Source organism: Trachinotus anak, unplaced genomic scaffold (assembly GCF_046630095.1).
Source record: "Trachinotus anak isolate AG129_WGS33_773 ecotype Australia unplaced genomic scaffold, CSIRO_AGI_Tana_v1 ptg000018l, whole genome shotgun sequence".
NCBI lineage: Eukaryota > Metazoa > Chordata > Actinopteri > Carangiformes > Carangidae > Trachinotus > Trachinotus anak.
In genome coordinates this window covers 18,209,768-18,237,111 of record NW_027273869.1, presented here as the reverse complement: position 1 = coordinate 18,237,111, position 27,344 = coordinate 18,209,768, and the positions used below count along the sequence as shown (strand labels likewise).

General features: G+C 42.3%; 1 protein-coding gene across 31 annotated transcripts in view; it reads right to left on the bottom strand.

Moving 5' to 3' along the window:
• Window positions 1–27,344, bottom strand: part of LOC139635396 (CUGBP Elav-like family member 2) — a 464,890-nt gene that overhangs the window by 36,248 nt on the left and 401,298 nt on the right. For all 31 annotated transcript variants that reach the window (XM_071502685.1, XM_071502681.1, XM_071502682.1 and 28 more), the window contains 2 exons: window positions 10,889–10,937; window positions 4,193–4,327 (listed from right to left, as the gene is read on the bottom strand). In XM_071502685.1, coding sequence (XP_071358786.1) covers window positions 4,193–4,327; window positions 10,889–10,937 — 184 coding nt within the window. The remainder of the gene's footprint in view (window positions 1–4,192; window positions 4,328–10,888; window positions 10,938–27,344) is intronic.

The following is a 27,344-nucleotide window of genomic DNA, read 5'->3' as shown; positions in this document are numbered from 1 at the left end:
TCCGCTCCCCAAAACACATTTCTATCTTCAGCCACTTTCTGCAGCTTGAACCTTGAGGCTTCTAAATAAAGAATTCCTCAGCTCGTGAACATTGATTCATTGATGTCAAAGCTGTTAATGACAAAAAAAAAAAAAAAAAACTGGAGTAAAAGCCATGCTTTCTGCCTGGTTGGTGTGTGTCTTATTTTTCACGGCACAGAGATGGGACGTGGCTTGAGCACTAAAAATACCTCACGGGCCGCATTCTGTCGTCAGCAGAGAACCAAACAGTCCTTTAATGAAAGTAGGGTAGCTCCCCAGGCCCTGCCATCCACTGGTGGTGTGATCCATATTTTATTAATAGCGGGATGGTGGAGCACTCTTCTGATTGATACCACGATTTAATAGGAGCTCAGCAGCGCAGATAGGTGGGACTGAGGACCTTTGGGAATTGCATGCACATAGAAATCCTTAAAGACCTATTTATTTCCAACCTGGTTCGAGGTGTTTGTTTACTAGCCAGACCCAAACTGGACTACCAGGATTTCTCTTTGACTTGCGTCAGCTGCTAAGTGGTTTATATTAGTTCTACAGAAACAAGGATGTGGCCATTGCATCTGAAATATTCATGAGGACAAAAGAGAGGAGCTGAAAAGGGATGGAAAAAGGAAAGAGGGAAGGGAGGGAAGGAGGCCGATGTGGGATGTCTGGGAAAAAGAAGACAAATTGATGCAAGGGAGGATTCTAGGACAGCCAGGGTGAGTCTAGAGACAAGGAGGGTGGTGCTGCTTGAAGAAGCAACAGAACATGGGAGTTTGAGTAGCTTAGTTTGCAGCAAAGATTGGTTCTAGATAGAGACAGCCTTGAGGAGAAAGAGAGAGAAGGCACATTGAGAAGATAAGACACGAGTCAACGATAAAACATCTATAACATCCGACAACCACAGAAAAAAATATACGTGACCGACAGATCCACATGGAACCTGTGTGACGACGACAGTGACAGCTCGTGTGACAGGAGGAGGAGGAATAAGGAGGACAGAGAGTTTCAAAAGCCCCTCCATCTCCTCAGCACATAGAAACCACAAAGGGGAGAGGGGGGAGGGGGAGGTAGGGAGTATCGGGTGAGTGGGCAGGGGTGTGTATGTGTGTTCATGGGGAGGAATGGCTGATGATGGAAGGGCTCCCTGTGTTACTACAAGAACTATTCATAGAGGTACAATAGCTGAGGTGGGATTGACAGATGAGACGGTTGGTTTTTGGTTGGCAGGACTCACCGGATCTGGTCATACGTCAAACTTAATGGTGACTTTGGCCATTTTTAGAGTGGTTATTTTCAACTGTGGAACCTGGTTTGTCTAAGAACACATTCATCAAACTCAGGTGGCGGCAAATCCGATTGGTTTGACATGATGTTAATGGGAAAGACTCTGGTATTTAAACCAGCCCTGAAGCACTTTCTTTAGAGTACATTATCTGGCAATTACATGAAGCAAACCATGAACTCAACGGGTGGACTGTTTGCCTTCGCCCGATGTCATGGCAGCTCATACACTTCTCCTAATCAAGTCAAGTCAAGTTTTGGGATGTTGCCACATTCAGAATCATGATCAAATTTGCTCTTGTGGTCACAGATTATTTACTGTTGTTGCTCCTGCCAAGTCCAAATCGGTGCTTATTGTATTTCCCAAATGAGACGAGGACAGAAAAATGGCTATTGCAAGGATTTCTTGGTGAGTTTTCAGTATCTGCTTGAAACTCTGCTTTCCAGAGCTGGAATTCGTACTATATGTTTTAAGTACCAGCAGAAATGTGTTTCTAGCTGTCAAGTACCAAATTAAATGACTGGTCAAATTCCTATTTATTCTTTGATCAAACACTTTATGGTTAGAATCAAAATTCAGTCCGTTTCAGGCAGACTGGATTTTATCCAGTCTAAGCTCTTGTTCAGCTGCTAAGAATAAAACAGGTTTGTAGAAAAACGTATTTGACAAGGTACAGTATCAAAGGATGTCTAGTTAGCATTTTCCTGATGTAATAACTATATTTTGTGATCTCTGCATTTTGCACCAATATCTTTACACTTCATTTTGTCTTTTTCCTTGATTTTCCTTTCTTTCTTTCCCTAAAGTGTTTTCGAAACCCTCTTTTGAAAGGTTCTGCATGACGATGATAATTTCTGACTTTACTGACTCAAAGAATGACAGGAAAAACCCTGGTAAATCCTTCATTGTTGTTTCCCTGTCAATTAAGGAAAAATGCTGCTTTAACATAATTTAAGTAATATATAACCAACCCGGTGCGCGCTGTAAATGCAACAAAGCAGCAACTCGTCTTCTTACTGGGACCACATGTTTACCAATGCCCTCAGTCTCAGTGTGGAAGTGTCAAAGAGCTTAGGACTGGCTTACGGTGAGGCTAAACCGGAGCGGCAGGGAAGGTGAAGGATATGAATGGAGGTTAGGAGGTCAGCGGAGGTGGAGGAGGGAGGGGAGTGATCGGGGGGCTGAGGCTGAGAGTGCAAGAGGGGGAGAAAAAAGGAGAGAGAAAGAGAGAGAGAGAGGGAAAAGAGATATATAGGGCGAAAAAGGAGAATCATGTATTCACAGCGGCCACGACAGTCTCAAGATGTCACTTTAGTTCATTTGTATTTACTTTCACATGACTCTTTCAAAACCTTGAAGGAAATCTGGACTGTTTTAGAAGAAGCAGCTGGTTGACAACAGTGCACAAGGAATCTATTATACAAGCTTCAGTTCACTGTCCAGGTCAAACGTCGAACATCTCAAAAAAACATTACTATTTCTAATGGATTTCTGTTGCACTGAGGAAACACGAAATCCTTAATACACAAGGAGGCACTTTTTTGTCTTGTCATGCTACAGTTGCACCGCGAGGTCATCCTCCTGGGATTTTAAGCAACAATATGCAGGAAAGAAGTAGAGCTGTGCCTCAACACTTACCTCGATAAACTGATGTAATCTGGACAAAAGATTCACCAGTTTCTGAGCGTCTTTGTATTGAATTCTAACTGTATTATTATTGTCATTATGATTGACTGTATTCTGTGACAGTAAATAGAAAAGCTATCATTTATGCCAGATTCAGACTATACAATACAATACGATACGATACAATGGTTTGTCACAGTGGAAGAGGACTGATGTTTGATTTCAGTTCTGTGAACCTGTAACCATGTGACTACCACTGGTTCACTTGTTTGTTGCAGCATCAGTGTTCATGCTGCTCCCCAACACACTCACAGTCTTTCTGCCCAGTGACCATGAATGGATCAAGGTTGACTTTCACTCAGGAAACTGTGTTTACACATGTAAACCTGTGTTGTTGGTGCTGTCAGGTGGAACAGGGGAGTTGGTCCCTGGCACCTCTTACTGATCACCTCTGCAACTCGTGAAAGCCACAAGCTCTGACTGGTCTCCGACATGTTTCTTGGCCAAGTGACTGCGGATTTATGACCTAATGTGACCATCTCACAAAACAAAAATGTTGTGTATAATCACAACATCAAAAGACTATTTCAGATGAAAGGGTGAATTAGATTTTACAGTCACAGACAAATGTCCATCACACAGTATTTATGCCTCATCATTTTTGGTTTTTGAAAAGAGGCAGAAAAGTTTAAACCAGCTGTCACCTTAAATTTATATCCCTGAAAGTTTTTTTTTTTTTTTGCTGCCAAGAGACACTAATCACCACAGTTTACAGTAAACAACATTCTGTGACACTGACAGCTCACGAAAAAGACAGTGAGGGGAAAACATTTGAAAGCAGGCAAATGAGCTGCTGATCATGCAGGAAAAACTTCTGTGTAGGTAAAAGACTCAATAAAATGCTAAAGTAAAATTGGTTGAAACGATGCTTTTAAAGTCACTTTTTCAACTGTTTTGTTGTGGTTTAATAATGACAATAAATACAGATAAAATACTAGTTTTTTTGAAAATTTATATAAACTAAAAATAATGAGCCCATTCTATTTATTATCAGTTATCTTAATGTAAAGAGTTGTTTAAGCTCAGACGCCGTCTTCAACCAGCCAACTCCTGTCACACAGTCAGAGGTAAACACTTCCTCCAAGACTCTGAGTTTGAGTCGTGAGACAAGTCGACACAATGAACCGCAGCAGCTGCTGGAGGCCGTTCAGGCACTAATATTCACATTAAGTGTGGATGGAAGCGAGTTGGAGCGACACGCACCTCTGCTGAGGCCGTCGGGCCCCCGGAGGATCCGGCACTCCTCGATCTGTCCGAACGCGGAGAACATGACCCGGATGTCGTTCTCATTGCACTTCTTCGACACCATGCCGATAAACAACTTCCTGTCTTCCACCGCTGTGGAGCAAAAAGAAGAAAGAGAGGAAAAACAAACAGTGTGAGGGAATGAGTGGACTCAGCAGCTCCTCTGTGGTGACATTATGGGAAATAGGCTTCTGAGCTTTTTGCTTAGTTTTAGTTTTCTAAAGCAGTGGTTTCACATCAAGGACCACTAAACTGAAACTAGTTAGACCACGTTTTTACTAGCTGTTTACTGTCTTTGTGCTAAACTAAGCTAAGCCTCATGTTACTGCATACACATCATTTATATCTCAGCAAGAAAGTAAGTAAGTAAACTTTATTTATAGAGCACCTTTCAAAACCTGCGTCACAAGGTGCTGTACAATAAAAACATTTCAGAAATACATAAAACATGAAATAAGATAAAGACAACAAGAAAAAAGCAATAAAAACAAGCAGGGTTACACAGGGGGCAATCACACATAACATAAAGTGCATCATGTGGTAAGGTGCATGTGAAACAGGTGAGTGGACATTTTTTACTACTGGGGGAAACGCTTCCAGAGGGTGGGGGCCACAACTGCAAAGGCGCGGTCTCCTGTGGTTCTTTAGAAAGCAAATAAGCAGGTTTCCTATAATCTTGAACTATTCCTTTAACTGTACTCTTATTCTGTGTAGTGTATGGAGGCAGACAGAGCACTGGAATCCAATGTTACTAAAAAATATAACGATGATAATAAACTGCTAAATAGGAAAGGAGAAAAAAAAGAAATAAAGAAAAAGACAAAATAAAACAAAGACAAAAAAAAAGATAAAACAGAAACAGAAAAATGGAACGAGACAGAACGAAACACAACAATCGAAAGAAACGGTCAAAGAAAGAAAAGAGACAGTGGGAGAGAGATGAAGACAGACAGAGTTCATGTATTTCATCATGCCATCTGCGAGGCTCTGATCAATGTCTCATTATCACTTCAACACCGACTGCTTGCTGAGACTCTCCAGCTTGTCCTCTCTCACCCTCTTCCTCCCCCTCTTCCTCTAGCCTCACTCTTTCTCCCTCCCCCATGGGTCCCTCACTTTCTCCTTCGATGTCACAATCCCTCCTTCTCAGGTGCAATCTCGAGGAATAGCAGGCGGCTGCAGGTGATGGTGAGAAACTTTTACTGCGAGTGTGTGAGTGAGGTTAAGAGTGAATTAAGCTGAGAGCGAAATCAGAAACAATATGTGCATGTGTGTGTGTGTGTGTTTATGTGCTTCCACCACATTCAATGTAATGCTAATCCAATTCATTTTTAATGAGGAAACTGTCAGCTCTTACCGCGAGGCGAAAGAGATAAGCGGTCTGTTGCACTCTGGGAAATCAATAGCGCACTTGTTTATTTTGCTGTTTGAATTGTTTGTGTGTTTAAAAAACAAACCGTCGGGATACGCTGCCAAGATAAGTGTTGTTTCAAAAAGCTTTAACTCCTTTGTACACAGTGTGTTCGTGTGTGTGTGTGTGTGTGCACATCACTCCAGAGGAAGATTACCACAAGTCTAACAGCAATGTAATTAATTTACTCTGTGTCGATAGAAAAGAAAGAGAGGAGATATCGTTACAATTGACTGTTTCTGTTTTTCGGACGAGGCGCAGGCGGGTGGGTGATAAGACTCATAAAGCCGGCTCTCGGATGATCCGGAGTCAGCTTTGCATTCTGGGATGAGCTGGAGCAGAATTGGCTTCATGCTGAGTTTCAACACATTAACAGAGCCCATTCAGAAATGTAATATACGACATTTATGTCCCTTTATCAAGAGTGATGTTGCCATATATGTCACTTATATTAGTATCACACATATACATCCTCTGGATATATGAAGATAGAAGTTTATAACATATGAAATATGAAATACCCACAGTAAAATTTGTGTATGTACATACATAAAAACATATCTATATGATGATTTTTGATATGGTATAACGTGTTGCAAACATATATGTATATAACGATATACATTTAATTTGTATATGCAAGTTTATCAAAACAACAAACATATAAAAATATACCTATATGCTTATATTCATGTTTTTCTCATTAATTTTATACCCACAAATGTAATATATCTACATATAATAAATTTTCATATATGAAATATATGTAAATATAAAATAAAAACATATGTAAAAATTATATAAGAAACCTATATTGACATATATCTCTAGACCATATGTATGTCTATGTATGTAAGCTTATATTGCAGATCTGGGACCTATATACATACTGTATATAATGTCTACTATGTAATATAATGTAATATAATGTCTACTGCATATAATATAATATCAGTGTATATAGTACCAACATATACTGACAGGTTTTGGGATGGACATATATTTATGTAACATATGTCAACAATACAAGCATACATACATAAATGTACATATTTGTATGGGCAAGACATGTCAATATATAAAATTGTTCTAATTTCTAATAGGTTTCATATAATTAATAAATACATATTTTTTACATATGTGCTTCTATTTTATATGTTCATATATGTCATATATAGAAATTCAATATATGTATGTATATATATATGTATATATATGTGTATGTATGTATGTGTGTGTGTGTGTATATATATATATATATATACACACACACACACACACATATATATATATATACACACACAGATATATATATATAAATATATATATATATATATACACACACACACACACACACACACACACACACACACATATATATATATATATATATATATATATATATATATATATTACATTTGCATATGGGAGAAAAAGAACTGCTTAATGTTATCTCTCTGTTCCACTGTACATCTCTTCCTCTCTTTCATCTCCTCCACTGACTAAACTAATAAACCTCTGAGCAGCCATTCGTCACCGTTACAGCGACTCTAACACTGGGTTTATTAAAGGTCATTACCATTAAGTGGATGGATATGCTACGTATAGTCTACTCTATATTTCACCATTCTGGCTGTGAGTAGCGGCCGCTTTATTAAGCTGTGCCATCGTTACCCCGACGGTTATCTCCTATAAAGTCGTATTTTGCCATATTTCAGTGGAGCGGATGATGACTTTTATAAGGATTCCTCCTCTGCCTGGCTGGATGCTGTCATCTCACCGTATTGCCCTGCAGTGGACAGTGATGCAGCAGGTAGCTTATGATGCTGCTTCATCGTCTGTGTGTCAGTCTGAGGGTCTGCTCTGTGGCGCCTGTGCTTTGCATATGCACACACACAGGGCTCCTGCAGGTGTCAGAAAAACACCTTTAAAACTTTTACTACATTTAAACAGCCAGTTCATCCAATCATGGTTTTATAGTATCCATTTTCATATTCTGCTCAATTACTCCGCTTTAAGGGTCACTTCACCCAAATTGCAAAAACACACATTTTCTCACTTAGTCATGCAAATAATTTCAGTTTTATTTGCAAAAATGTTCTGATATCTGCTGCTGACAGACAACTTTCATTGAGAAAAATATTTGTCCACACTCAATTATCCACAGTAACCACAAATTTGTCCCTGGAAAAACAGATAATTGTGAGATTTTTTTTTTTAAATGTGATTTTTAAATTTGCTGAGCTCCAAAACTGAAATTACACTAATCTTCATTATATTTGAGTGGGAGCACGAAGGCTCAGCAGTGAGAGATGCCACAGCGCCAAACTGATGAATTAGCAAGAGGACAGAGACTGAGCGGAAGCTGTATTAGAGTGAAAGGGCAAAACATTTTTCTGAAAAAGCGAAGGACCCGTTGAAAAATTTACTATGAAAAAGAAGCCGCCATCATCATCAGACAACTGGGTGAGCAGGAGTGTTTTTCCTGTAGGATTTTTATATGACATTTAGTTTAGTTTAGGTTTGATATATATCTTGGTATTTAGGACTGATTAGAACTTATCCTTAAAGATCATGTATCAAATCTGACGAGTAAATTGAGGCAAAGGATTGGCTGTTTCTTTAGGAATAAATCCTGCTGCTGTTGCACTGTAGAAAAACCCTTGTTGAGGCAACTTTATCAGTTTTAGATGATGGTGACATGTTGTTCAGGCTGCAGCTGTAAAGCCCCTTGATGCTGTCTACCTCTCTGCTCTCAGGTTCATTACTGGCCCTTACAAGGCCCTTATTGGAAAACTGCCTTCATATCTTCATCCATGTAAGTTTGGTCCACTGGACACAGGAGACCAGGACTAACGACTGCCTCATGTCCCTCCAGCTCATACTGAGCCTGGAGAACTGCTTTTGGCTTCTTTGCCCCGTCCACCTTTTGTTGGTACCTCTTGATCATTTTAGATTCTTAATCTCTAAACTTTTAATCTCTGTTTGTACCTGTTTTAATTGATTTTTGTCGTTACGTAATTTATTAAAAGAATTCATATGTTTGTTTTAATTGATGGTATTTTTATCTACTCGACATTACCCTTGATGATTTTTGAGTTTAAAGACATAATGTTGACAACATGCAACATGAGCCTCAAATCAGCTGGAAGAAATTAAAAAGGTGACGTAATCTAAGCTCCAAAGAGGAGTCGGCTTTGAGACATTCTCGTGCTGTTTCATCGTCTCACCATGCCTCAACAGCCGTCTGCAGGGGCGAGCGAGGATGTGAGGGTGTGAGGGTGTCACATCAGAGGGAGCTGAAGAGTTAACTCTAAAGGGTCATTGTACTGAGAAAGGGATGATTATCACCTGAAGGTATGACTGACTGAGAGTATATAACCCTCTACCAGAGCAGCTCTTCTTCAGGGAGACCGTCTGCTGTCTCGCCTCCTCCACAGAACTCCAACATGAACGACATTCCCTTTTAGTCTCCAAATCTACCTCGACTAAATATCAGTGAACGTAATGAACCTGACAAATTGCAGTGAATGTTACTGCTGCATCAAAATGAAACCAATTAAAAACAGATTGGAATAATAGAGCAACAGAACTGAGCTTGTAAAAGTCTCTTTAAAGACACAATGAATTTAAAAAATACTGTTTTTGAGCTCTTATCCTGTTTCCCTGCTGTAATTGTTCTTTTATCTATTAGTTGTTGTTTTTTTTAAATCTGTATATGTCAGATTTATTGTTTTTTTCATGCTGCACCTAAAGTTATAATCTGTAACTTTTCCACATTAAAGTGTCTAAAAACAACCAGACCTATGTTATATATTTTTTTGAGTTTTGAGTTGAGTGTTTCCATCAATTCTCAAACCAGAGAAAACTGTGATTTTAATCATAGTAGTGGTTTGTTTCATCTGGTGTTTGCACTGGTTCTAATCAGCTGCTCTGTTTGTTGAGGAGAGGAGGAGACCTCCTGAACCTCTGACACCGAAGGACAAACCAGGAGGAGCTTACAGCAATGGTGGTGAAGACAACAACTCCCATGATCCCGTGCTATTTTATGACATCACCCAATGCTGTCTTTTGTTATTGTTTTGATTGAGAGACCCCTAGAGGCAGAATTTACATACTGTGTGTTTAAATATTTAATTTTCATCCAATGAAATATAAAACTACATTTGCCTTCTTTTCCCTGTGGCTTGTACAGTAGGTAACTGCAGGGTCAAAGGTCACAGGTGTGTGTGTGTTAATGTCAAGCGGAGAAAGCCTTGTTTATATTCCCCAAACGTATTCATTTCTCCCCTTTTGTGATGTGATGATGCAGGTGAGAGAAGCGTGGGGTGGGGTGGGGGGGGGACTCCAGCCTCAGCTCCCTGCACTCCCCCAGAGGCTCCATGAATGAAAGGTCAGGAGCTCTGAAATCAAAAGCCCTGCTCATGCATTACGTTTACACACGCTTCAGTAACACTTGCTGAAAACTGCAGTACTCAGCTGCTCCAGGAGATAATTTCACCGTCTTTTACAATGAAACCGTTTTCTTTAAAGACGTTTTAAAGATTTACGTCTTCCACCAACGGGCTTGGGGCTTGAGCGCCTTGCAAGGGATTTGTTGACAATATGACAAACAGCCGGCCTATCCTTTAAACGCTTCCTCCGGTATACGCCGTGCAACAGCTCCCTCATTAGAATGAGAAGGAATGGAGGAAGAGGGTCGGTATAGGAAATCAATTCAGAACTGGATCTGCAATATGTAGTTTGGAAATGGGGTGATCTGAGGACAGAGTGTGTGACAGTGCTTATGTGTGTGTGTGTGAGATAGATGCATTTGTGTGTGTGTGTGTGTGTGTGTGTGTGTGGGGAGAGCGTACAGCATGTTTGTATGAGCGAACAGCCACGGGGGAGAGAGGCTGGTTCACCACGAGGCCAAAACGATTCAACTCTCACTGACCTCCTTCTCAAGCACCTTAATAATTCATCACACATATAAAAATCTATCTATATATATCAGCATTTCCCCGCCATCGCTCTCTTTCTGCACTCCTCCCTATGTCTCTTGCTCAATCGCCCCCCACCCCCCACCCCCTCCCAGTTCCTCGTCCTGTCTGCCAGTCAGGCGGCGAGAAAACACACGGGTGAGATAGCTATTACCAAGCAAATTCAAGAAAGCTATCGATGCATGTGTGTGTGGGATTGACGCGTCTGTCTGTGTGTGTGTGTGTGTGTGTGTGTGTGTGCGTGTGTGTGGGGCCACTCACCATTAGATTTCTCACTGTCTGCAGGTTTCATCTGAATAGGGTGGTGCATCTGTGGAGACAAATTCAGACCAAACACATTAAATACACTCACAGAGATACAGTCAGACACAAACTGGGTGACACCTGAAACTGAAGGTGGTGGCAGGACACCTGAAGTGGTTTACAAAAACAACAGAAGAAGAAGATAAAGAACAAGAGGAAGAACAGGATGAAGACCACATTCAAGAGGGCGAACAAGAACAAGCTCAAGAAGGGAAAAAGAAAAGAAAAAGGAGATGAAAGAGTAAGAAGAGCAAGAAGAGAAACGACAGAAGTATTGTGCGTAGATATGGGCACAAATACGTAAACAGTCGACACAAGATGCAGCCTTAAATGCAAAATGTGTGTAATTGTATTTCTGAGGTGAGAGTCAAGTCAATCTAAGAAAAAAAAACATGACAAATAGAAATCTAGAGGTTTGATTCGTTTAGATGAACCAACTCAGAATTAACTCATCAACAAACTGGACTGTCCAGCTGCAGCTCTGTGGCTCATCAGTTAATTCACAATGAAACACTTGAGGTCATTAATACAGTGAATGTGAGGGACACTTAAAGTGCACATGTACTGCTCAGCTGCAAGATACTGCTAAAAAGCACAAGACAGAGTTCACATCCACCCAAATAAACAGAAAACTGAAGACATTTTCTCCAGTTCACACAATATAGTTTCAGTTATCATTTTTTTGTTTTTATGTTTATTTCAGTTTACGAAAATGTGTATTTCACATCTAGTTGTGGTCATTTTGTTAGTTTTAGTTAATGATGATAACCTCTGCAGGAGGAGGTGGAGTTAAGTGACCTTTCACCTTGCCGGGTGGATTGTTTCACTTGATAAAGTGATCGACATGTTTTTCATTTACACCTGGATGAGATCGAGATGTGTCACAGCTGCATGTACACCTTTCATTATCTGTGTGTTTCCTCGCTCAGAGATAAATGGAGATGCAGATTGCATGTTTGTACCAGGTGTAAATGGGGTCTAATGTTTGCGTTTACACTCGTCTTTTTAGATGCTGTCTTTCTCTCTCATGTGCCTAAGAGGCAGTTTAATGGAGCTGAATGATGGATGTGTTTTAAGGTGGTGGGTTCTTCTTTTATGGAAAACAAGAAAACACTTCACAGATGAGAAGGCTTTGTCGTTGCCCCTCCTCCCCCACCTCCACCCCTCCTCCTTCAATCTTTCCTCCTCTGTCCCTTTTTTATTCCCTCCATCTCTCTTTCCTTTATGGGAGATTATGTGGCTGTTTGATCTGCAGAGAGACGAATGACAGTGATTCTCCAAATCTAGCCCAGTATCAATCACACTCAGAGTCAAATACCAGCCGTGAGTGTGTGTGTGTGTGCGTGCCTGTACAAGTGTGTATGTGCCCTGTCTTACCCATAACGCCCCTGGGCTCAGTCACGCTGTGACAGAAGGCTTTGATCTTCCAATTCTATCACACACCTTTATCCCAACTCTCTCCCTCTTGCTCTCTTCCTTATCATCCTCACTCTCTGCTTTTTTTTTTGTCTGTCTCCCAGACACACACTCACACACACACACACACACGTTTAGTCTGTCCGTTGATTAGTTCCCAAATGTGCCTGATGGGGGCAGTCAACGGTGGAGGAGGAAGAAACAAAGAAGGGAAGAATGAAGCAGTGCACAGTGTACAACCTCCACCTGCCACAGATCTGCAGACCCAAGAGTCGACCATTAGTGACGCCATTCAAACAAAACCACAAGAACAAAAGCTAAATTAATTCAATTGCAGATATGCAACTGCCAATCAAAGCAAACACTGACGGAAAACAAGTGTTGTTTTTAATAATCAGCTGAACTTGCTGATTTGACCTGCAGCTGTGATGGATTGCTCCATGCATGAAAAATCTAAGAGTGATCCAGTGGAGTTTAAAACACTGTGACTCTCAGTCTGTGATGCTTTTGAGTTGCTGCAGTACAGGGAAGGGAAAGAAAGAATTGAGGAAAGAAATTTCAGGTGAAGTTCAGTGAAAGCTTTGACATCGGGGTTGCAGCAGCAGCAGCAGCAGCAGCAGCAGCTACAAATGTCTGCATGTAGGAAAAGAAAATTTGAAAGCAAACTTCAGTAAGAAAGAAAAAAGAAAAGGGTAAAAAGAAAGAAAGAAACTAGGCAATTTTCAGTATTTCAGTTAAGTTACAATAAGATAGAAGCAAAAAAGGAAGGAAAATTGTGAAGGGGAAAGAAAGAAAGAAAGAAAGAAAGAAAGAAAGAAAGAAAGAAAGAAAGAAAGAAAGAAAGAGTACAATAAGAGAGAAAATGAGAGAGAATTAAGATGGATGGACAGATGGATGGATGGATTGCAGTTTGCAGCAGCTGCAAATGTCTACATGAAGGACAAAGAGATAAAGAAAAAAGGGAAAAAAATTAGAGGCAGAGACAGAGATGTGGTGAGAGGGAGAGAGAGAGAAAGAGAGAGAGAGAGTATCAACTGAGAAAAACTAAAATGAGAAGGACAAAGGATCAGGAGGAAGAATAAAGGTCCAAGAGAGAAGGAAGGAGGAGGGTTACAGACACTGGACAGACAGGAAAGCCTTCAGGCTGCAGTCTCCGTACAGTATCACTAACACAAGGACAGATGCAGGGACATTGAGGAAGAGGTGTGTGTGTGTTTGTGTGTGTGTGTGGTGTGGGATGAAGCCACATCAAAAGGGAGGAAAGTCGTGTCAAAGCAAACCTGGAAGTCACATCAAGTCACTTCTTGTTAATCCATTTCAAAGTCTGTCCTCCAAAGGCAAAAACACAAAAACACAAAAACAAAAAACAAAAAAACAAAAAAACAAAAAAAAAACAAAAGCCATGACAGCATCCGCCATGCCGCCGTCATTCACTCTTGAAAAACACTGCCAAAAACTGCCATACACACACACACTCACAACTTCACACAGGCACATGTATACAAACATAAACAGCACACACACACACACTCACTCACACACACACACACACACACACACACACACACACACACAGGTACAAAAATCTCTGTCTGGCTTTCAGGCGTCTCCTCCTCAGGTCTGTCTACCCAGAATGCCCGGCGGGCGGCGGCGCTGTCGACATGTTTGATCTGAGCGAGCTCCCGCCGAGACCCACAAAGCAAGACTCTCCTCCGCTACCCCACAATTCCACAGTGCTGTTTCTTCTTGCCTGGCAGGCCCACAGCCGCAGTCTGCCATTCATTATGTGCTCAGCGGGGGCCCGGCAAAACTACTGAGTCCTCGCCGTGCTCAGGCTCATAAAAAGCACAGAGAACCAAAAACCTAACTACGTAAAGCCATGTGTGCAGCTGGCTTGATGCTGCGCTGGCATTTAGCTTTGCTAATGTATGTGTCGAGTCAGGCTGCTTGGTCCACTTCCTGTTTACCTGCTGCATCCTACGTGAGTTATTTCTTCCTCCTCTTCTTCTCTGCTCTTCTAAGAACCGAGTCTGTTTTCTTTGCTAAATCTTTAATTGAAGTGGTCCTCATAAGCCACTCTAAGCCACTGCATAATAATTAATGATGAGAACATGATTTACAAAATATGAAAAAATAAAATGAGCTGAATACTTTACAGGGCAGCTGTACGCTTGATGACAAAAAAGTTGGATTGAATGTAATTTCCTGATGTTTGATTATTGCGTAAAAAGTTTGCCTGTGCTTCAAGGGGCTTATTATCTGCTCGTAATGCATCTGCAGTGCACTCCAAGTAAAGTGTCACCATTTGTTTTTAATCATTTTTAGAGCACCTGAATTGCCTTATTACAAACTGCATAGTTCAGTTCTGATTGACTGAGTCACACTGGGCCGCTGCTGTAAAATACATGATAAATACACACCTTTTGAAAATCGATTAACATTTAATTTACATATTAATGCGCAGACTGAAAGTCACCACTCACATGGCTAATAATGAGCCGCTGAGCCACCATGTTGTTACTGTTTAAGAAAGACACTGCTGAGAATAACATCTCCTCTTAGCTGCTCCACAATCGCTGCAAAGCAGTCTGTTATATTTATTAACCTGCCATAAAACTGATCTGGATTCACAGCTCCTCAGCAGCTGCTACGTAGGTACTAGGATCAGTGGTGATTATTGGTTTGTTCGTATCTAAATTCAATTTAATCCGGCGATTTCATTTATTCTACCGATTCAGCTCTCAGTTCACTTTATTGACTTTATTCTTTAACCTGTTCGGAGCGGAGCCCCTCCTCATCATCAGGCTGTGACTGGTACTTGATATGTTAAATGACACCTTTAAAAGTGTTTCTCACCCAAAAGAAAACCTCTATTTCATTCACTTACTCCTTACTTCTTTTATATGCTGCGAGTTTTAGCCACTGGCACATTCTCAAAGCCTCAGGAAACCTGTACCACACCCTTTTCTACCTGTGCTAGCACTGCTAGTGCTTTGAAGAAACGTATGTTGTGGTGTATGAGTGGTTGGATTAGTTTTGATGTTTTCAGCAATTGTGGCCATCTTTTCTAGACAGTAGAGTCTGTATTTGTTCTAAATCCCAGAGGACTTCCAGTCCAAATTTGTTGCAGGATATAAATGACCTAAAGCCAAGGAAAACCCAAGGAATGTGTCTTTGAATCACAGCCAGCTGCTCGCTAGCAGAGGCTACAGCGAGTAGAGAGGAGGGGGTTTCAGTTCTCTTTTTCAACTTCAAACTACTTTAAAGCTGCATTAATTGATATTTTGGAGAAATTACACACCAAGCTAACAAACACATTAACTTGACATAATATCCCTTTATAAAGTTGTGGTATGGCTAATGTGTTAGCAAACAGGTCCCTACTTATCCTACAGGCTGTTTTTTGTCCACCTGACAAACAGCTGAGATATTTACTTTTCCTTTAGCTCAGTTTTTGGTCTCCACTGTCTCTTCAGAAATATATCTAATATATCTAATCTAATATATCTGCTCTTTCAGGTGCTAGGCGTTCCACTTTCTTCACCAGCTGGTCGCTAACGTTGCTAACTTTGTCTGTCTGGTGCTGAGCAGGTGGCAGACAGAGGTTTGAGCAGAGCTTGTTTGCTAAAAACAGGGGTGATAAGAGACTAAAGCAGGATAAAACAGCCACTTGATTCCCTGTTAGTGAAGAGATATTGAGCAATTGAGCTTTTAATTTGTGTGCGAGTATGACAAGGCAAAGCAGTGGCTATGTGAAATTAGCTTATCCAATCGCCAGAAGATATTTACGGATGAGTGAAACCATAAGGTCCAGATTACACCAGAGGGATCAGAGTGCAGCAGGCAGCCAGGATGGATTTTATGACCTTCCAGTTATGGGACAGTCTCTTTAATCACCTCCCTTCCCACCCCTCCTCTTCCTGGGGGAGGCGAGGTGTCTATCTGTCGGACTAGCTGATGAAATGTCAGCCACCAGCCGCCCTTTTTTATCTTTATATCCTCATCATGTACAGAGACTCCTGGCAACGTGGCCGGCATTCAGGCGGTCTATGTGCTAACCCCTCCACCCGCCCCGCCATTGGCTGCCCGTTAAATAGTCCCTCCTGGTGGATCGAGAGCAGGAAACCCTACACTTCCTAAATGTTAACTGCTGCTCCTGGGTTAACGTTATCCCCTGTCGCCTGCGCTCGCTGACGTCTTCCAGGAATGCAGCGGTGCTTAAAAGGTCAGAGGTCGACTTGTCCCGGAGCCAGAGGACTAACTTGAGGTTCATGCTGGGAATAGAATCAGTGTGTGCTGAGGAAGAGGAGTGTGTATATGAAGAGTGTGCCGATGTGTGTGTGTGTGTGTGTGTGTGTGTGTGTGTGTGTGTCCTTAGCCAGCAGTTGGCACCTTCAAAGGCAACAGCCAAGTTCATATGACCAGAGTGCGTGTGCCAAAAACTGGGGAGTGCACATACTGTATGGTACCAAACACCACACACACACACACACACACGCACGCACACACACACACACACACACACACACACACACACACACACACACACACTCTTTCTCCTCCCTCCTCTCTGAAGGTGTGACGGTGAGCTGCTGGGTCAAAGTCAGACAGATGGCCCTCACAGTTGGGATTCAATATCGGTGACTGAGACCGTACAACCCACACACACACACACACACACACACACACACACAAGCACAGATACACGTGCAAGTGTGTTGCTCGCACACACACCCACGAAGGAGTGGCAGCACATGTGTGACCTCCAGACGGCGATCAGCCCCGATAAACCAAACGACACCTCACCTACATTTTTAGAAAACACTCAGTCAGTGTTCAAGGATGTTGTTGTAATTTTGTTTTGGTTGTGTTTATTTCTTTTCCAAATCTCATCAAAATAGAGAAGAACAATGTAGGAAATCGTTCTAAAAATTTGATATAATAATATTATAGTAAGTAAAACTGGACAAATATGAATAATATAAATACAACTCAGTAAACGTCTATAATCTGTTGTACTCAGAGGGGTAAGTTCCAAAAGAGCAGAAACTTTACTTTTCAGTTCTGAGCATCTTTTACTAATTTCTCAGAGGATGTTAGGACTCAGCAAAAAAAAAAAAAAAGAAATTACGTGATTTTAAAATGTGTTTCTGACTCTTTTAGTTGCTGGTGTTGTTTTCTTATGGTTCATGGATCAACAGCCGACAAACAATGGATCATCTCAGTCAACTTCCAGTAGTTTGATTCAACTCCCAGTGAAGTTAGTGGCCTAAAAGCACACTGGGTAACCTCGTCCTCATCCTGATGAAGGTTTTAAAGTAGAACAGGAGCCTTGAAACAGCCAGGTGCATAAATCTGAATGTGAAACGCACACACTCGGCACATTACAAACACACCCTCTGCTTCCTCACATCAACACCTTGATACAGATAAAATGTGACTTCGACTCTGAGTCTCCTTTCAGCAAACAAACCACTATAAATCAAATTGTCCTTTACAATATCCCTCGTCTTAGCAGTGCTTAGCGCACAGTTAGCCTACATTATCCCCACTTCATTTAGCTCGGTAAACAATTAACCCAGCGCGCGTGTGTGTGAGCAGAATGATTGAGGGATTTGGCATTAGCTATGCTGCATCGCGTCTCCACACTAACTACTCTAAGTGTTTAACATAGTTAGCCTGCATTTACAGCAACCCTCCCACCCTCCTTCCTTTTCCCTCCCTTCCTTTCCTCCCCCCCATGAATCAATATGCTTAAACGCTGCCACCAACTCAGAGAGAAAATAAGGGTTAGGTAAGTTAATTTGAAACAAGCGATTAATATTTCTTTCGTTAAATAAGCCTGCTTGCACACACACACACACACACACACACACACACACACACACACACACTCTGAGGGTCGGTGCATCGATGAGGTTTGTCTTCCTTCAGCCCTGGTTGCGATAGCATTTGGGTTTCACTATAGCAATTACAGCCTTTAATTGAATTGATTTCAATAATGAGCCTCTGTAATGACACTGCTGTGGGAATGGTTGTGTGTATATATATGTGTGTGTGTGTGTGTGTGTGTGTGTGTGTGTGTGTGTGTGTGTGTGTGTGTGTGTGTGTGTGTGTGCATGTGTGTGTGTGTTTGCAATGAGTGAGCTACTGTTGTTTTTCTGGACTTAAATGATCTGTGGGGAGCTGAGCAGGATTTAAAGATGAGGACACACACACACACACACACACACACACACACACACACACACACACAAGCATATTTAAAACATTGGTGCATCCAATGTTTTGGATGCACCAAGGAGGCATAGCTGCCTCCTGATCAGCTGTCTCCTTTCAGCTTTTTAAACCACTTGTCCGAGGTCTAACCTTTCAGCTTGTTGCATAATATCCTCCAGGCTATAACACATGAATGTTTGATGACACACAACTTAGTACATGAGAAATTTAATATCCTACACTGCCATATTTCCGCTGTTTCCGGCCTAACACCCCCTACGACTACTTCGCAGGTCCTGGGGCGTTTACGGTGGTCAGGTTTCACGGGAGCCCGTCTGCGGTGCTGCGAGCTGCTGAAAAACTTTGGAGTAAATCAGGTGGTCTGTCATTCAGCGGGACTCGCCTCATCTCTTTTTCCTGCCAGTCGGCTTGTCTGCTTCTTAAACGCGGCGTGGAGAGCCATTGTGATGGAGCAGCGATATGTGAAATGGGCTCGCACCTGAACAAACAACACACACTGACTGACAGGCTGTGGACATGAAGCACCGCTAACCACACTCAGCGCTCAGGTATCAGTCAGCTGATAAATGAGGCAGATGCTGGCCGTTTATATGGACTTACTTTGATTACACTCAGTAGATATTATTGAACTGATCAATGCCGGTTGGATCAGATTCCACTCTCAGCGGAGAGCGCCAGTATCAGGTGGTCTAAATGCAGCTTGAGAGGCCAAACAAGAGCGGACGTGTTTTTGTGGAAAACTTGAGAAACACATGGCATGATTCCCACAAAATAATAGTCTGTGCAACTCATCACAAAAGACATAAATAGTGGGCTGGGAGGACGGTTGGTGATTTAGGGGCACTATCTGGCAGTACAACAGATTCCTCTCTATATTTTCAGCAGTGCACGTTATATACGAGCAGCATTTAACACAGCAAACACAGGCTAAATTCACACTGTAGCTTGAAAGGAGAAGAATATTTTTGTTTCCTACTTTGTAATTTCACATACAGAAAAAATGGCAGGAACACTATTGGTAAGGTTTTGTTTAGTCATTCCATCTTCACAACTTCTTTGGAAGTAAAAATGAAAAGTCAGTTATAACCCCTGATTAAATGAAATTGAACATCAAAGTCTAACGGGGGCTTGTTTACAACATGTCAGTATGTTTGAATTTGAGCTCCTCTTCATTTGGACCTCAGGAGCTGATGGCACTAGCTGTTTATAAGATCAGAAAGGGAAAAGGCCCCAAGTATCTCCTTATATTGAGACACTTTGCAATGACAACTACAAACCCCTTAAACGCCCATAAAGACACTATACAGTGCACTGATGTTGCCCCAAAACATCCCTAGATGGGAGCCTTGATGTGTGCTAAAGCTAATGTCTAATCATTGCCAGCATGTGAGGCGTTTAGGGGACATCTCTAAATTGAAGTGTCTACCGATAATCTGCATGTGAGGTGTTTAGGGAACATCTGTAAATTGTAGCATCTACCAATAATTTGCATGTGGGTGGGGGGGTGTAACTGTTGTGTAGCTAAGTGAACCAACTGACAAAACTAATGCTAGCTTGCTAATATATGACCCGTTTATGGTGAAGAGTAAAAGAGGTAATATGAGCGCTAATGACTCAAAGCATTAAAAGAAATGAGGGGTGAATAAAGGGTTTACACGTTGAAACTAATGGCTAGGTAAATTAAACATTTATAGATCAGTAATAAAAATGTTCTATGATTAATAAAACCATAGTTACACTGTTTTGCAAAGTCAAAATGGAACTCTTAAATGTGCCAATTTATTTTTGATTTTTATCCCAAACATTTCAGTACAATGTGAACAGAAACAGATGATAGATTTAAGATACAGATTCAAATATGATGAGCATCAGGCAAATTAAAACATACGTTTGCCGTGAGTTACAATAAACACAAAAGGCCTGCAGTGTGAGAGGAGCAGCAGCGGTACAGTCCATCATGTCTCCAGCGAGCACACAAGTTCCCTTCAAAGGCTGGAACAGTCAGAGTCTCCAGACCACAGGGGCTTTTGCATGAAAGAATATGATTTCTCACATCATTTAAAATGATAATACACATTATCACTTACAGTCTGTGGCTCTATCTGCAGCTCTGTCCACCAACTTGAAATAATAAATGACCGATTAAATGACTTATGTCTTTGGATTATAAATTGCTGCTTTTAAACCTTAACCCTAATGGAGATCACACTTACTTTGATGAGGGCCTTTGATGTGCCTTTGGTTGCATGAACACACACAACCTTGCGCCTGTATTCTGGCAGCAGAGCGTCACTAATTATCTTGCCAGCAGAAAGGTAAGGGAGGTGGGGACCTGTGTGTGTGTGTGTGTGTGTGGTCTCAGTGCGATGGTAGCTTTTAATGAGCCCCACGCTTCTTATCGAACTTGGCGCTCGACAAACGCTCTGATCCGCCCACGTGGAGGACAGGACTCGACTGATCGCGTCTGAAGCCAACACCCCACCTTCCTCCTCCCCCACGCCCTCCACACACCCCACCCAGCACCCTGATCCCCCCCTCCCTCTTTCCTCTTCACCGCCTCACTGTGTCAGACTGAAATATCCTTGAGAGAAACTGTGAATCAAAGAGCTTTTCATCCTTTTTCTTGAAGAGAAAGAGTGAAGGAGAGGGGAGAAAGATGGAAGGAGATTCAACAGGACAAAAGAGAGAGAGCGAGAGAGAGAGAAGGGGAGGGATGGAGAGAGGGCAAGAGGTAGAGAGAGTGAGAAAAGAAAGAAAACGGAGGATAAAGGACTGAACTTCTCCAAGCTGGAGGGCACTCCAGAGGACACGTCCTAGATTGGCTCTCACCCCTCCCTTCATCCTTCCATCTTTCCATCCCCTTCACCCAGCTTCAGACGGGGAACAGCGGCCCCGGGGCCTTAGTGGCAGGCGTTGGGGGGGCGGAGGGAGGTGGGAGGGGGGAAGAGGGGAGACACCGGGCATTTAGACATCTGTCAGCCACTAATGAAAGAGTTCAATTTAGTGGAAAATCTCAAACAACCTTGTCTGACAGGCGGGCTGACAGGCTTTAACTCGCCCCGTGTTGTTTGCCGGCGTGTGTGCGACACAGCGTGTGTTGTGTTAGCGTGGAGGGTGGAGTGGATCAGGAAGGAGAAATAAAAAAAAAAAGAAAAAAAAAGTAATGCAATAAACTCAGACTGTGCTGAGGCATATGCTCTGGCATAAGTGTGTGTGTGTGTGTGTGTGTTAAAGAGTCATGCAGGGGTGTGGACCAGTTCATGCAGCAGGGGTTGGGTCTTATGGCTTTAAATCACTCCAGGGATACAGGGCATGTTTTTCCACGATAGATGTTTTGTGGTAGGGGTTTTGTGTGTGTGTGTGTGTGTGTGTGTGTGTGTGTGTGATGTATTTAGACCTCACTAGTGCTATTAGAGCTGGAGAGATGAACACACGGGCTCTCCAGGCAACTTGTGCTGCACAAAGACAGACGCACACACACACACACTCTGTCTCCACCCCCCCGGAGCTTCATTAGCGGGTCATTAGAAACAACTTCAGTGAAAGCTGTTGTTCTTCTCTTACCCATCTGCACAGAAAAGACTCACACTGTATGTCATGCAGATGACTAATTATTTTAGTTTTTTATTGAGAAAAAGATCTATTTTTTTTTACTTTTGTTAGATGAATCCACCTGCTGATTTATGTGCTGTGCTACTGCTATTACTGAGCAGGCATAGAGAAGGTTATCTTCATTTATTGCTGTGTCATCATATGAAATACAGCATTTAATAAAAATCTGAATTATATGAAATTGTAAAAGTGCAATTTTTTGTTGTGATGAAAGCACTACAGACCATAATAAAGAAAACAACACAGATTTAGTTCGAGGTGATTTGAAGTTTCTATCTTTATTTGTTCATGAGTTACGTCTGTTCTTCTGGGCAGTATTCATGGGCATGAATATCGTTCTGTCCTCTTTGCTTTGTGCTCAGAATAACACAGTATTATCTCCATTTTTTGAAGCATGATTATAGACGTCACCAGCAAAGATGGCGGATGAGAATTGATCGATACATACGGATGGAGAGCAGCAATGCGCCAGACAAACAGTGAGACTGTCCAAATCTTTTTGAACATTACACATTAGTATTGAATGGAAGTAAATGACTCACATGGAGAAACAGGGGCTTGCTGGAAAGCTCCAATTCTGTAGTTTAATGTGAAAAAATGGCTCAAACCATTGTAGAGGAACGATGCTCTGAAGGCAACATGATATTTGGAAGCGTGGGCCTAGATTAAGTTGGAAAAGCAGAACAAAAACAGAAGAACACTCAGCTAAATATAAAAATAGTTGTGCTGCAGTAGGGAAAGATGTCTGGATTACATATTACTGTTGTTTCAGCTCCATTTTAAAGGACCAGTTTGTCATGTTGGGAAATACTTGAATTACCTCTCTTGGTGTGAGTTAAATGAGAAAATAGATACCAATTTAATGTCTGTAGCGTATATATGAAGCTACCGCCGTTAGCCAGTTAGCTTAGCTTAGCAAAAACGCTGGAATCAGGGGAACAGCTAGCCTGGCTTTGTCCCAAGGGAACAAAAGACGCCTCCGCACACCTCTAAAGCTCATTAATTACCACGTTAATTCCTGTTACAAAAACCTACCTGTAAAAAGGACTTGCTGTGGTTTCTTTGCAAAAGCTGAATAAAGTGAAATCCTTCCCACACGCTATAGCCTCACTGCAACGAGCTAGAAGCCATAGCAGTAATGACAGCTTGTTTACTTCCAGAGATTCTCCTGTAATCGAAAGCTTTTCTGAGCTGTGCTCATCTCAAGATGACCTCGTTCACTGGAAACTACAGTGATCAGTGTCTTCTTCCAGCAGGAGACACAATAACTTGTGCTTGCGATGGCAACAACATGAATGCTATATGTGAAAAAAAAGAACTGGGCATTTTTCTGATTAAAAAACAAAACAAAACATGTAAAACTGAAAACAAGAAGCCTTAGAGAAACAAGACAGGTCTGGAGCTGACATGAATACACACCTGCATGCATAAAATCACATATACATATATTTGGTGTACGTGCACTGTCAGACCGCTGACAAATCTGCAGCTGAGGAGTGATGGAAAGAGATAGAGAGATGAGGAGAGGCTGGCAGAGAGGCAACGAGCAGAGCTGCTCCTGCTGCTGCTGCCGTTGTTGTTTCACCCGGCGAGGAGGCCTGAACCTCCATCCTTCGCTCTTGTCACCATCATCACCTCTCTGAGCAACGTACAGGGAGAGATCCCCCCCCCCTTTCCTTTTTTTTATGCCCTCCTAAAAAAATGGCAGCCTTTCAACTGCCTCTGCCCCAAACCAACATGGCTGCCAGCCACCGCTGCCAATACCGGTGCCCTTTTCTCCAATTTGGCCCCCATCCAGCTTTTCACGCTGATTGCATCTCTCCCTGTTAGGGGCCTCGGTTTTGGAAGGAGTGATAGAGCGAGCGAGTGAGGGAGGGAGGGAAAGAGTGCCTGTTAGGGCCTTGGTTTTGGAAGGAGAGATGGAGCGAGGGAGGGGAAGCGGGCCAATACAAACATTGTTCCGCTGGCTTTTTACAAGCCAGGAGAGTGGGGAAGTTAATAAGCAGGTATTGGTTTTTAACTGCGCCCCGTTTATTGCTTTGCCCTCGAGCGTGCTGGAGTGCTCTACTCCACCTTTTTCCGGTCCATCTGCCCATCACCTCTGCTAACCTCCCGCTCAATCTCTCCCTCTCTGTGTCAGCTCTCCTTTTGTCTTGACTCGCCTCGATCAGCAATTAATTCAGCATCCTCATCATCTGTTTTTTTCCTGTCTCTAAATGACTTCTTCTCTTCACCTTTTCCTGCCCTTTTTTTTTTATATATTTAAAGCCGCGGCAGAGCCATTTAAAAAAGCCTGTTAAAAATGATAAACAAGCCCTGCACAAACCACTTAAATGATCTATCATTATGTCAGTGTTTTACAAGAGTGTACCGTATTTATTGTGGATATATATTAGGTCTAAAACCACACCCGTCAGTCAATACTGGACTGTTATTAAAAATCAGATGTCAGCCAGTCAGTGTTGTCCAGCTCTGATGAATATGACGCAGTTTAATTACAATTTTATTGTGCTGCTGATCAATGTTGTCTGTGTTTCAATGGACAGTTTTAATTTAACCTCCCCTCAGAAGCTTTTCTGCACTGCCAAGAACAAAAATGAGTTTACAGGAGACCAGAAGGTCCAGTTCTCCCAGTAAAACATTCAACCTCGCAGCAGGTTATTTTATAGTTTCATTTTTTCACTTAGTTAGTGCATCAATAATAGAAGAATTTACATACTTTTTTCCTAGACGACCATTATTTTGAAAGGTTCATATAATAAATGCATAAAACAGCTTTATACAGACTCAGTATTTTTTAAAGGTTGTGAACCTCTGATTTCACCTTGTTTTCTCCACTTCTGAGACCAAACCTACGCCCTCGCCAGCTACTACAATCCAAGTTTATTGGTACTTGACTTTAAAAAAAAGCCCTAAACATAACAACCAGAGATGCTGCAGGAGAGAGAAGCCGGTGAGGGGGAGGGATGACCAGAGAGAACAGAGGAAGGGAGGGTGTTATGGTGTAGAAGAAGGCGATTTCATGTTCCTATAATCCTGAAACTGCTGCAGTATGTGTCCTCCCCAGGGCTGTTTCACACCTCCAACAAGGGATAAGTGACTAACTCTCACAGCGCAGGAAAACAGACCAAATTTAACGTACTTATTCCATGAGCAATTAACACGGTGACTCTATGCAAAACAACAAGCTTGACTCAGAGTCGGGAATTCGAGCGCAAATCCCACGTACAGCTCTTGTGGGATTCGCAGTATCCACCCCGTCCTGCCCAGGAGGGCTATCCGCTGATCCAACTAACAGAAGCGAGTGAGTGCAGGCGCTCAACTGATGAGACTCCAGTTAGCCGGTGCAGCCAAGGAGAGAGGTGGGGAAGCAGCCAATAGCCCGAGCAGAAGGGATCTGGGGGCCTCTAAATATCCACCCAGGGCTAAAAGAGCGAGAGTGTGAGCAAGCTCCGGCCTACTTCCTCTATCGCTCTCCTGGGCTACAGGAGGGAACAATAGTGGAGAATGGAGCAGGCAGCATGAAAGGCAATGCCACAGCATCAACACACTCCTTTGTAGTATGAGCTATACACAAGTGCCCCGACAAACAGAAAGACATGCAAGCAAACAAACACTTATATTCAAAGTGTCTTTGGCCGGCAGTGGCTCCCGACCATGCACGGTACGAGCAGTTGCAACACACTTTACTGCAGAAGGCGATGGTGATAAATATATGGTGAGGTGATCTGATTCATGATTCATCTTCATGTGGTTATAAAGATTTGGTTCATGGATTTACTGGAGAACAGTGGGATATTGAGACAGAAGTTGATTCTGCCCTAATGCTAATTATTTAATCAACAGTTTTCTCTATTTATATCACAATATGGCAAATGTGTAAAAATCATGTTTATAACAATCAAACTGGTGTTTAGTGCAGTGAACTCTGACCCACTATCAGACAAATAATCTACACACATGCAGAAAAGAGGTGGGAAACACTTCAGGGTTCTGGTTCAAGGCTTCAGGAAAAGAGAGATTTTTTAGACTCGATGACTGTAAGTGAGGTGTCTCACTGTGGGGAACTCTCTCTCAGCGTTATCCTCAGAAGCCTCAGGAGAAACACCGGTTGGCAGTCGTGACACGGCAGAGCTCACTCCTCCACTATAAAAGAGGCTGATGTGGTGTCACTCAAGATAAGGCCACCTCTTCCTGACTGAATGCAAGGAGGGTTTTCTGGTGAAACACCTCGGGTGCTAATGCTAGGGGGAGAAGAGCAGGGTAATACAAGGGAATACACACTAGTGAGGGATTTCTGGGCACGAAGGCAAGATTAGGCCTGAGTGTTACATGACCTGGGTGCAGTGAGCACGTTCCGACAGCACATGAATATCACGTTTCACTGATGTGAGAGCCAGACTCAAGATTTTGCAACCATGGGAAAACTGTTCGGGAGGCTAGGTGCTGCTAGCTTTGGTGGACAAGTCATTTGTGAATGCTTTTAATGGGGCTTTCAGGCAGAACGAGATTCAGAGAATGGATCTCAGAGCACAGTGGTGCCATTGTCACGTTCTGTCTGAAAGCCCCATGAAGCAGCTACAGTATGCTACGTGGACCTAGCTGGTATAATGGCTAGCACTTCTGCTACCTTGGCTTGGTGGCCATTAGCAATAGCTAATGCTGTTTGCTTGTTTGGCTAACAGTGATGCTAGACTGCTAACACTACGGTGAAGAGCAGCTGTTAGCCACTGACAAACACAAGTCGTGCCGGTGTCCAGTGACTGAAGTGCTAGCTCAACCAGTTGGACCGTTAAGCTAAGCCCTCATGCTAGCAATCAAGAGCGAGAAGCTTTCTGGGTAAAGTGAGGAGAGGAAGCTGGATGATGAGTGATGCTCCAGTGTCTGAGGTTAACACTGAGAGGTTGTTCCCCAAAGCGAGACACACAAAACAAATGTTTAAAAAAAAGAGAATGTTTGTTTGTTTGAATGTGCATTTGTTTACAAGAAAATTGCATAGGGTACCTTTAACATGAATTCAATAGGTTGCACTTTCTTACACAAACTATGTCTGACCATCATTTGCTCACCTGCTAACAGTTTTGGTCACTCACACGCTTTTAAATGCACTGTGGCAGCTGTGCAACACACTGATGTGCAAACCAGT